General features: G+C 51.4%; 1 protein-coding gene across 1 annotated transcript in view; it reads right to left on the bottom strand.

Annotated features, from left to right (window-relative positions):
* The window catches only part of LOC135810265 (fibrillin-1-like), a 47,936-nt gene that overhangs the window by 22,446 nt on the left and 13,168 nt on the right, over positions 1–12,322 (bottom strand). Inside the window, exons 4-6 of the mRNA XM_065323746.1 lie at positions 11,665–11,865; positions 4,006–4,254; positions 2,029–2,304 (exon numbers count right to left, since the gene is read on the bottom strand). Coding sequence (XP_065179818.1) covers positions 2,029–2,304; positions 4,006–4,254; positions 11,665–11,865 — 726 coding nt within the window. The remainder of the gene's footprint in view (positions 1–2,028; positions 2,305–4,005; positions 4,255–11,664; positions 11,866–12,322) is intronic.

Here is a 12,322-nt window from a genome sequence, read left to right on the forward strand (position 1 = left end):
GGTTTAGTGTTATTCGTTGTGCACGTTTCTTCAAGCAATTGCAGGTGTTGGAAGCTGTGTATATTCGTACTCGTGACCCTGTGCTATGTAAACAGAAAGAAAACGTTGTATCACTCACACTCTTCAAGTAATACACACGCACCATTACATTCATTCACACAGTATCACATTCATCTGCCACTACCTTTCTCACATACACTATATTCACACATTGCAAAGGTGCAAACTTCGCTTTTTGTACTTGTTAGCTGCTGTATTTCTACCTGAAACCATATTTGCTACATGTATATAAGTGTGTGTTTTAGTTATTACATTTTTATGTGACGGCGTTCCACTGATGACAGTCACAAGAAAACGTTATGGAACTTGACTTTCTTCATTTTTGCTGTTGTTATGAGTGCACAATTTATCTTATTTATTGCCATCATTATAGGGGTTATAATTATAAGGGTAATATCGTTACGAAGTAATGTTTTTTTTTGGTAATATCGTTATAGGGGTTATCGTTATAGAGGTTATGCGATAACATCAAATCCGCCATATATAGGAGTCAGTTGGGGTGGCAAAATGCCCAAAGCGGGTACAGAAACCCCTTATATAGAAGAATTCGGGGTGGCAAACGTACTGTATGACGTGTATCGCACAACCTCTATAGCTTATAAGGGTAGGTCGGCTGTACAGTGATACTCCCCAGATTCGTACGTCCCTAATCCTGGCATGGCCGTCTACCAGGCACATGTTTTACCCATTTAGAGTCACAGAATTGGCATTTCTATGAAAAAAGGCCCCACAAACTATTGATTGGCATACTGAAAAGTGTTACTTGTATATGCACTGTACGTACTACATGCAGTGCGCAGAGTAAATCGGCAAGTTCCGAGTTATGGGCGTGTTGCGGAATCTCAGCCATTCCGTTCCCCGGGACGCAGGACACAAAGGACAAGGCCAGTTTGTTTTACATGATATATTTTGACATTACGGACATGAAGACTACACGGAAAGGGACGAACAAGAAGACTGACAAAAGGACTCTCGCCTACAAAATCGTGCATGCTCATGTCGCACATGCACGCGACTAGACGAGACCGTTTGGGGAATGCCATCACACATGAAAACAACACAATCTTTTCACAACAGGCAATTCCTAGCTACGGGCGGTGTTCGCTCCCGACCTATCCGGATCTGGGCACTTTCACTGTATGTGTCAAGAATGGAGAGAGATGAATCTCAGATTACAATGGCTCAGCCTTTGAGAGAGAGAGTTTGCCCTGTAATGTTGGCTTCAAAAGCAAGAAAACGCAGCACAAATTGACGATTCACCCTCAAGGACTAAGACACCGTCGCACCTCCTAAAACGGTGGGAGGCGAGCAGGTAACAGTTACGACAAAGTTTGTCAAAGACCAAAAATCTCATTCAGTGCCCCAATACTGAGGCCTTTCGTTCCCAATACTCTGTGGGGAAGAGGGTGGGGGCTTGTGCCAGGCCGATTGCGTTTTTAATGCACTGCGGGGAGGGGGTTGCCCTCGTGCAAAGACACGAGTTTCCAAATCGCTGTGGGGCAGAGTTGGGCGAGGGAAGCGGTTCCCTCCTGCCAGGCCACAAGTTTCCAGTTCACTGCGAGTTACAGCATGGTTGGAAACATGCTTTGAGTTCCAGACTGAACTCGACCCTGCAACCCTCTGTTTCTCAGCCATGGTCTTCATCTACAGTCTTCCCTCTTTAATCCAGCACTTTATAGACCAGCATTAGTTTCAGTTACCAAAATGTCCTGTTCATGCACATTGCAGCGGCAAATCAGATTTTCCAGTCCAGCAACCTCCCTAATCCAGCACCCTCCCTAATCCAGCAACCTCCCTAATCCAGCAACCTCCCTAATCCAGCACCCTCCCTAATCCAGCAACCTCCCTAATCCAGCAACCTCCCTAATCCAGCAGAATATCCTTAGCACAAATGGTGCTGGACTATACCGGGACCACTGTATCCCCGCGTGCCTGCCTTGAAATATACCCACAGATAGCCAGACTAACCTAAGCAGGTGGACGATCCGACAAAGTTACTGTAGCCTTGCGGGCAAACGCAGAAGTAGGAGCCCGGCGTGTTGGCACAGGTGTAGTTGCTAAGGCAATCATGGCTGCCGAGAGAGCACTCATCGATTTCCGTACAGTTGGGTAGCTGATAGCCGGTCTGGCAGCCACACGTGTAGCCGGCGTCCGTTGTAGAGTTGAGCGAGCATGTTCCCTTCTTCTCGGCACACTTGTTCCCGGACCGGGTAAGACAATAGTTGACTTGTTGGCATCCTGCATCTGAAGGAGTAGAACAAATCGTAAAACAGAAGCATGAAACCCTCAGGCAGCAGAGGAGAGAGAAACAGAGTTTCACTCATACCTCGGTTACGCGCACCCCGACGTTACAGACACTTTGGTATACTGGGTACCGTTCGGGCGAGTCTAAGTGGAAATACCACTACTATTTGGTCAAGTTTCGAGGAAATAATGATGTCATAATGCCATATCTATGGCCTTTCCCCATCAAAATGTATATTATGATTCGGAGTTACGGACATATTAAAGTTACGGGCAGGGCCCCGGTCCCCAGACCGTCTGGAAAAACGAGGTACACGTATGAGTGCACAATTGAGAGAGGAGCAAAGGCAGTAGAGGACTGTCCAATAGAATCAAAACATTGTTTGGGAGAACCCCACATGCGTGCACAAGATGACGCACGCGTACATGCACTCCCAGGCACAGGCAAGTACGCACGCATGTACGCACAGGCAGGTACGCATGCATGCACGCACAGGCAAAGTGCATACACACTCAGGGGTGTGCTCGGCTCCCCTTCCAGACAACAGCAATTTTCGAAAGGTTGTACCGGTGACACCATCAGATATTTGTACATGTGACGTCATAATTACTGTTACAAAGATTGTAGGTCATCAAGAATGAACACAGTACAGCATCATATCAATTTTTCAAAATAAGGATGAAAACTGTACACGTTCTCTTTCCTTTCTAGCGCTGACATTCGTGTGCCACTGTGGTGATATTACACTTGACATGCTGTACGTACGGGACTGCCTGGCTGCATATAGGCCGCGCACCAGGCCCCTACTACACAACAACTTACTAGTGCATTGTACAAGACACAGGTGCAGGATGTGCTCCCGCGAGGTTGGGCTTTCCGCAATACATTTGTGACTTTTCAAAACCCCGGTCGAAATATTTTTTGGGGGTCCACTTGCCCCATGTGCCCCCCGCCAAGCACGCCCCTGACACTGGCGAACTTATGCACGTCCCCACACACAAACACACCAGCTCCTCTCTCCCTAACCTGCAACCTCTCAATTGGAAGTCGACTGCACATACCACTGCACCATATGGGCACACGCACACACACACACGCACACACACACACACACCTCAGACCTCAGACATGCCCATCGCGGGAGCGATGATAGCGAACAGCTATGTTAGACATAGCAACTTGTGCTGGGATTACACCATTCAACAGCTTGCAAGGCTGATGAATTGACCGCCACTATTTTTAGCCTGGTATCCACCACACAGCTGTTTGAAGTGACTTTTTCTGGCCAGTGAATTCCTATTTTTCATTTTTCCATTTTTTCCATTTTTTTTCTACACACACACCACACCACATACTCTGGCATACACTGGCTGTTGGTAACCACCCAGGAGAATGAAAGAAAAGTCAGGAAGAGTCTGAGAAAGAGAAGAAAGACGTGTGTGACCATAATCGTCGGGAATCGAACCCGCAACCTATCGATTGTAAATCGCTGCACATACCACTGCACCATATGCACATACCAACCACTGCACCATATACCACTGCACCATATGGGACACACACACACACACGCACACACACGCACGCACACACACGCACACACACGCACACACACGCACACACACACACACACACACACGGGGGCGTTCAGAAACCCGCACTCACACTCCCATGCAGCACACCAGAAAGACGAGTCTCACCAGTAGCAGTGTCTCTCCAGTGCTTGGGACAGGCACATGTATATGATCCCGGCGTGTTAGTGCAGATTGAGTGTCTTGCACAGGAGAGCGGATAGCCGGGAAGGTTGCATTCGTCAATATCCTGACACTGATGGGCAGTTTCGTTGAACAACTGCCCGCTGGCCTTGCATTGGCACACCGGTGTCTTATACGGGGAGCACCAGGAATCAGATGGGCAGTATGATGCGTTTCGGTTACACACGTTGTCAGCTGCAGGGTCGGCCGACGGGTAACATGTGCAAAACACACAAAGAAGCAATGAATCAGCGCTGCGCACGAATGAGAACCACGTGGACCCGGTCACAGGCACATAGCCAGCATCGAGCACAGAGTGGGGTATTTGCCCCCCCCCCCCCTTAACATTTCGACTTAGGTTCAGCAGGCACATATAGACCCTGAATGACATACACCCGCCATCCTGTACATATGCAGCCATGCACCGCCCCCCCCCCCCACACACATAAAAGGGGGACCAGCTACGACTCTGGCGGGCCGGAAGAGCCGTATGCGTAGGACACATGTACACACGGCTGGCCTATCAGACCTTGCTTGCCCCGACCCCATGTAGCTGGACATGTTCACTGACCGGGCGAGTATTGTTCGCAGCAGATGCATTCCATAATCGTCTTGAGGAGTGCTTGGCACGCTCAGCCCTTTGTTTTGGAAAGCATTTGACTCTCCAGGAATTGTCCTGCTCATATACAGGCATGCGCCCAGTAGGACGTCCGCTCTGTGAAGCAAGTTTTTATTTATTTATTTTATTTTTCCTGAACACCACAGAACTATGAGATGCTGAGCAGCGGGGGCGGTGGCTTATTGTAATTTGTAAAGTATCAGCAGCAAGACTGGAGCAGACCATACCCATGTGGTGCTAAGAACTTACGGAACTGAGGCCTGTTTGTACGGTGTTGCACAGTCTTGTGATGTACAGGTTTTTAAAGGTTTTTTTTACATTTATCTTAGCTCACAGGCAAAGACAAACAATATCATAGCGGGAGCATAGTGATGGTGAGGCGTTTTGCCCTCAGCCGATCTGAGGTCGCAGCCGTCGTTGTGATGTGCAATCGTTGTGATGTGTGCAGTCGTTGTGATGTGCGCAGTCCCTGTGATGTTTTATTTCTCGCCGGCCGAGCGGAGCGAGTGAGGCGAGAAATGATTTCTCGCGCAACAAAATTATTTGTCTTGCGAATATGGAATCTGATGTTTTCGCTTTTTGTTGCCGTTCTTTTTGCCTGACTCCTTCAGTCAGTTTTTTGTGTCTCACCAGTGTGGATCGGTTTTTTCCAGCTACAATAGTACATCTGACATCGAAAGCCACTGCTTCAGGATGCCTCGCACCAGAAGTTCGCCCTCGTCTCAGCCGTCTGTGCCCCTGACATCCCTGCCACGATCGTCTCCGTCGACACGAATTTCGTCATCGTCGGCCCGTTCCTCGTCTCTCCCAGCCTCAGCCCGTGTACCAGTTCTGTCGGCGGCACCATCGCGACAACCTGCGTCCAGTGCCGACAGCCCCCCCGCGTGGGCCCAGAACTTGACGCGTCTGGTGGAGCACCAACAAGTCCAACTCCAGTGCACGCAGGACGAGATCCGAGAGCTGAGGGCAGCGTCCGCCACAGCTCCTGAGGCCAGACAGTCGAAACCCTCGTTTGTCTCCAAGGGCTGCGAGCAACAATTTGACCTGAACAACGAGGTGTTGGCCACCATGGAGAGGGCAACGCGACAGGTCGGCGCAGGACGCCACCAGGACGCCGTTGACTCCCTCCAGCAAGGTATGCAAATTCTCACTAAGAGAAATAAATTGTTAAGGATAGCCGATAAAAAGGGATGGGACACTGTGGCCGAATACATCGGCGATGATTTTGCCGACGACGACGAAGATGCCAGGAAAATCCGCAGGGCCGAAGTGGAGGCCACGAAGAAGAGAAAGGACCGAGGGTCCCGCCGTTCTCCTCCACCCAGATACAACCCATACCCCCAACGGGGCGACGCCAGAGGGTTCGCCAGGTCGAGTACATTTCGCGGGGGGAGTGACCAGCCACTCCGTGCCCCCTCTTCTAACAGCAGCGACCACTGCAGAATCTGTGGCCACAGGGGCCATTGGGCGAGAGACTGTCGCCAGCCACCCCATACTGGGCCAACGGACCGACCCCGACGCCAATAGCCAACCAGATAAGTTGCCCGTGGTTGCATGCTCTTTTTTGTCCAATGAATTTAATTCTCGTACATGTATGTCTGATCCGTCTGAGCTCTGTGGAAGACTAAGGCGAAATATCTCGTTTTGGGATTCCATAGGAGTCTCGTCTTTCGCACGCTCTGTAATTCTTAATGGGTATTATCTCCCCCTTTCATCCCTCCCACCCACCACTTCGTTCCGTAACCATAGTAGCGCCGTAAAGCATGCTGAATTTGTTTGTAATGCCATTGAGGACTTAATCGCCAAAGGCAGCGTATCAAGAGTCGACGCCTCTTTCGTCCACTTATGTAGCCCGCTGGGTGTAGTCGCACAACCCAACAAGCTGCGCCTCATATTAGATCTGAGATTTCTGAATGATCACCTGACTCTGAAAAAATTTAAATATGAGGATATCAGGTCCGCAATGGCCTTATTCGAAAAAGGCGATTTCTTTTTCACGTTTGACCTGGCATCCGCATATCACCACATCGATGTTGACCCCAGGTACTGGAAGTTCCTAGGCTTTACGTGGCCAACTCCCGACGGCCAGTCGCAGAGCTACGTGTTCAAATCTCTCCCTTTTGGCTTAGCCTCGGCACCGTATGTATTTACTAAGGTCACGCGTGATTTGGTGCACCACTGGAGGCGCCAGGGCATCAAGTGTATGATGTATTTGGATGACGGGGCCGCATGCGATGCGTCCGAGCAAAGATGCAACGAAATCTCAGTCCAGGTTCGCCAGGATCTGCTTTCTGCTGGCTTTATTCTCAGCGACAAAAGCAGATTTCAGCCAGCCAGGTCTGGCACTCTCTTGGGCTTCGATCTGGACCTTTCGTCCGGCTTTATTTTCGTCACAGAGCGCAGGGTGGCAAAACTCCGAAACCTCCTCGATTCGCTTGTATCGGCAACTTCCGCAACTGCACGAGACGTAGCCCGGCTTGTCGGGACCATCATCAGCATGGGACCAGCCCTTGGTAAAGTCACCCGCTTACGGTCACGCTCGCTATACGAAGCCATAAACGCCGCTTCCCACTTTGACGAGCTTGTCCATCTCCCACCGCGTGCCCGGGCCGAAATTCTTTTCTGGAGCTCCAGCTTCGATCAATTCAACGGGCGTCCTCTCAAACCTCTTCGTCAAGATACCGCGGTCTTCACTTGGTCCGACGCCAGCGATTTTGGTTGGGGTGGATTTGTAATAAACCGCAACGGGTCTTCCCTAGCAAGAGGACGCCTACCGGATGTCCAGCAAGGTCCCCATACCAGTAGCACGTTCCGAGAGCTGTTAGCCACACAGCGAGTTCTGGAATCGGTGACTAACCAAGTCAAGGGTTGCCAGGTCATCCACCGCACGGACAATCAGGCCGCAGTTGCGATCCTAGAATCCGGCAGTCAACACCCCCACCTCCATGATGTCGCGACCGCCATTTTCCAATTTTGTCTTCAACACAGTATCCAGCTTTCGGCAGAGTGGATACCGCGGTCAGAGAACGACCGTGCAGACTACCTTTCGAAACTGGACGACTCCGACGACTGGATGCTTTCCCCTGCCATCTTTTGCCGTATTAATTCGCTGTGGGGCCCCCACACCATTGATCGCTTTGCCTCTCCAGAGAACAACCAACTCCCACGCTTCTGTTCTAGGTGGTGGAACCCAACTTGCGTGACGGTGGACGCCTTTACCGTCTTGTGGTCGGGAGAAACAAACTGGGTCTGCCCACCGATCTACCTGATCGCGCGCTGCATCCACCACTTCCTGTTCTCCAAAGCCGATGGCACTCTTGTGATCCCGTTTTGGCAGTCGGCAATATGGTGGCCTCTGTTGGTCGATGACACCCGCATCTTTCGCGCCTTCGTCCGTGACACTTTGCTTCTGCAACCACACCGGGACATGTTCAAATCCGGCCACTGCAAGTGGAATTTCTTCACCTCCAAGATTCCTCGCTGTGAAGTAATCGCCATCAGGATCTGCGCCTGCGGCAAGCACCAACGCCAACGTGTCCCTGTGCCCCTTTGCTGATGCCCAGCTGAACTGTCCTCGATACTCTGTTTATCATCACGCATGCTTTAGTTCTCAATTGTTTTACTTGCTCTTTGGTTTACGGTTACTAGTACTGGCGGGATGCCATAAGTTCACCTCCCCTCCCCCGTGCACTTTGTCGTTCTCTCGATTATTCGTGAATAAAGGTAGCGATCCTTATAAACACCAGCCGACACCGATCCTCATTGCCCTGGGCATTTCCCCATGGGGAAGGGTGGGTTACAGTGTGTGCATGGTCTCACCTTGGGCTTGCACCCGAGTGAGCGGGCCTTGGTAGAGATATTCTGCAATTAAATCTGCTTGGTCAGCTGGATGCATATTGTTACAGGGTGTACTAGAGGATGAGTGTCTGTACAACTGTCTAGGTGCCTACATGGTGCTCTGTGAGATTTCAGATTGCCCCACTACACCCGTCTTCCTGAAGGTACGCCTGGCGCACTGTGCGTTGACGAAGGAATCCCAGTATAACTGTCTTACTGGAAGAATGCATTGTGCATTGCGTGATGGCGGAGGATTCCCAGTATAACTGTCTTACTGGAAGAGTGCATTGAGCATTACGTGATGGCGGAGGATTCCCAGTATAATTGTCTTACTGGAAGAGTGCATTGCGCACTGCGAGACGGCGGAGGGTTCCCAGTATAACTGTCTTACTGGAAGAGTGCGTCGCGCACTGCGGGACGGCGGAGGGTTCCCAGTATAACTGTCTTACTGGAAGAGTGCATTGTGCGCTGCGAGATGACGGTGGAGGCCCGGTATAATTGTCTTACCGGAAGAGTGCATTGCGCACTGCGAGACGGCGGAGGATGCCCCGCATAACTGTCGTCCTGGACGGGTGTATTGCGCACCGGTACGAGACCGGCCGAGTGTCACTTTATCTGCCTATTGCATAAGCTCATCTGTTTGTTTAGGCCGGGTGGCGACCGTTAACGATCGTTAATTGGGTTTCTAGTCATCTGTATGCAGTGCATTGGGGAACGGGGGTTACCCCCCTTTCTGGTTACGGCCTGGCCGATAATGTTCAGGTAGCCTCGGGTCCCCATTGCAGTCGCCACTCCCACAGGGAGCCTTGACCACCTGATTTTCCGGGGTGCTGTCTGGCTACTGCCCATGGTTGCTTCACATATTTCTGCACCCTGGCGTCTAACCTCACTGTACCGTGTGCTTCTCCGGTGTTCTCTCTCTCTCTATCTGTCTTCCTGCTGCTCTCCCTCTGCCTCTCCCGCTGTTGTATCTTTTGCTCCAGAGTTCTTTCAGCACGGACCCTGGGAGGATTGTTTCCGCTCAACCCACCCAGAGCTGCAGCGGCTCGCATCGATGGTTCCGGCAGTCGCGCTTGCTGATCGCGCGAGCTCTACAATTAAGAAGTACTCTGGCGCATTGGGCCGTTATGCGGACTGGGCATCTCACTACGATCTACCCATCCTTCCTGTCAGGCCCGCCGACCTGGTTCTGTATATGATGCATCTTCTACAATCCGCGCACACTGTGTCCCCGATCGTTTCCGCCATGAGTGCTATCAATTGGGCACACGAGAAGGCAGGATTTGACCCAGTCACTAGCTCCCCGATCGTGTCACAGGTCTACCTCGGCTGCCAGCGACTCCTCGCGACGCCTGCCTCGAAGAAACAGCCACTGTCACCCGACATGGTCAAGTCCCTGGTCGACCAGTTTCTGACACCTGACGTCGACTTGGACACCCTCCAGACCCTCACCCTCATTGTGGTGGGCTTCTCTTCGTTCTTGCGCTGGGACGAACTGCATCAGATCCGGGTTCACCAGATTACTTTCACGTCCACTCACGCCGCTATATTCGTGCCGCGTCGCAAGAACGATCAGCTACGCGAGGGGCATGAGGTACTGATTGCCCGCTCCCCATCAGAGTACTGCCCGGTCAGCCTCCTCAGCCGGTTCATTCGCCAGGGCCGCCACAGCGAGACCCAATTTCTGTTTGGTAAAATATCTCGCGGTTCGCGGTCGCCCGATCAAATTCGCAACACACCGATGTCGTACTCCCGGGCTTTGGAGAAGGTGCGGCTGCTGCTCCAGGGAATTGGCCAGGACCCTGCCCGCTTCGGTCTCCACAGCCTCCGGTCTGGTGGCGCTTCAGCTGCGGCCGTAGCTGGCGTTCCGGATAGGCTCTTCAAGCTGCACGGCGGTTGGAGGAGTGATGCCGCCAAAGATGGCTATGTGGAGGATTCCACTGAGCATCGTCTTCTGGTCTCCCAGTCCCTCGGACTCTGAACTCTTTGTTTCCATTGTGCGCTGTAGCATGTCTCTCGTTCTCTCTTTTGTCCATCCTCCTACCTTCTCCCTCCCTCCGCTGCTGTTCTTACCGCGCTATGCTTTTTCTGAGTCACATCTGGCTGCGGCCTACTACCCTCACTCTGTGTGCTCCTGTCGTTATGTCGGTGTATGTGGAGCGAGAAGTTTTATTTCTCGCCGGCCGAGCGGAGCGAGTGAGGCGAGAAATGATTTCTCGCGCAACAAAATTATTTGTCTTGCGAATATGGAATCTGATGTTTTCGCTTTTTGTTGCCGTTCTTTTTGCCTGACTCCTTCAGTCAGTTTTTTGTGTCTCACCAGTGTCCCCACCCTCCCACCCTTCATGTCTGCCCATCTTCTTCCATTTCTTTCTTGGCTGTAGATATGTTGTGCCTGTTTTTATGCTGCCAGATTGCCGCTTGGGGTTATACACCCGGTTTTTTCCCTCATTCGTGCGTCCGTCGGCGCGAGGGTTTTTTCCCGGCTGGCTCGGTCCAGAGAAATTAATCTGACGGTCCCAAGTGGTGCTTGTCCTGGCTTATTAGATGAATGTGCTAATTCCATACTCCTGGGTCTGTCCCCCTCTTGTTGCTCCTAGTTTTCTTCTGCATTCCGGTTCACATCTGGCTGCGGCCTACTACCCTCACTCTGTGTGCTCCTGTCGTTATGTCGGTGTATGTGGAGCGAGAAGTGTGGAGTCGTTGTGATGGGCGCAGTCCGTGTGATGTGCGCAGTCCCTGTGATGTGTGGAGTCGTTGTGATGGGTGCAGTCCGTGTGATGGGTGCAGTCCGTGTGATGTGCACAGTCCCTGTGATGTGTGCAGTCGTTGTGATGGCTGCAGTCCGTATGATGTTTGCAGTCCGTGTGATGGGTGCAGTTGTTGTGATGTGTGCAGTCGTTGTGATGTGTGAAGTCCGTGTGATGGGTGAAGTCCGTGTGATGTGTGCAGTTCTTGTGTATGCGTGTCTGTATTTATTTAAGTTCGCGCACGCATGTGTGTGTATGTGTTTGGGGGATGGGGGATGGGGGGGGGTGGGTGGGGGGAATGGGGGGGGGGGGGCAAGGGGCAGGGGGGGGGGGGGGCAGGAGGCAGGGGGGGGGGCAGGGGGGACTACACAGCACTTCAGTATGTACCAGCGTACTTACATATGCAGTCCACCGGTAACACTGATGGCTTTTTGTATGCGGCATAACCGTCGATCAGTTCACAGAGAGGGACATCTGTTTCGTTTTTCCCCGATTTATAGGCGGGTATCGAACCATGATTGCAGGTGTAATTCATTCTTCTGCCGATAGGTGTTGGATGAACGTTACCGAATGGGAGATACTTGTTAATCACACAATGGTCTGCAAGCAGTGAAACACACACACACAACACACAACACACGCGCACACTCAAACTCAGACATGTCCATCGCGGAAGCGATGATAGCGAACAGCTATGTCAGACATAGCAACTTGTGCTGGGATTACATCATACAACAGCTTGCAAGGCTGATGAATTGACCGCCGCTAATTTTAGCTTGGTATCCACCACATAGCTGATTGAAGTGGCTTTTTCTGGCCAGTGAATCTCTATTTTTCATATTTGTTTCCATTAATTCCATTCTTTTTTGACACACACATGCCACACGACATACTCCGGCATACACTGGCTGTTGGTAACCACCCAGGATAATGAAAAAAGAGCTAGGAGAATGAGAAAGAGAAGAAAGACGCGTGCGACCATATTCGTCGGGAATTGAACCCGCGACCTCTCGATTAGAAATCGACTGCATGTATTACTGCACCATATGGGACACCC

This window comes from Sycon ciliatum, chromosome 2 (assembly GCF_964019385.1).
Source record: "Sycon ciliatum chromosome 2, ocSycCili1.1, whole genome shotgun sequence".
Lineage (NCBI taxonomy): Eukaryota > Metazoa > Porifera > Calcarea > Leucosolenida > Sycettidae > Sycon > Sycon ciliatum.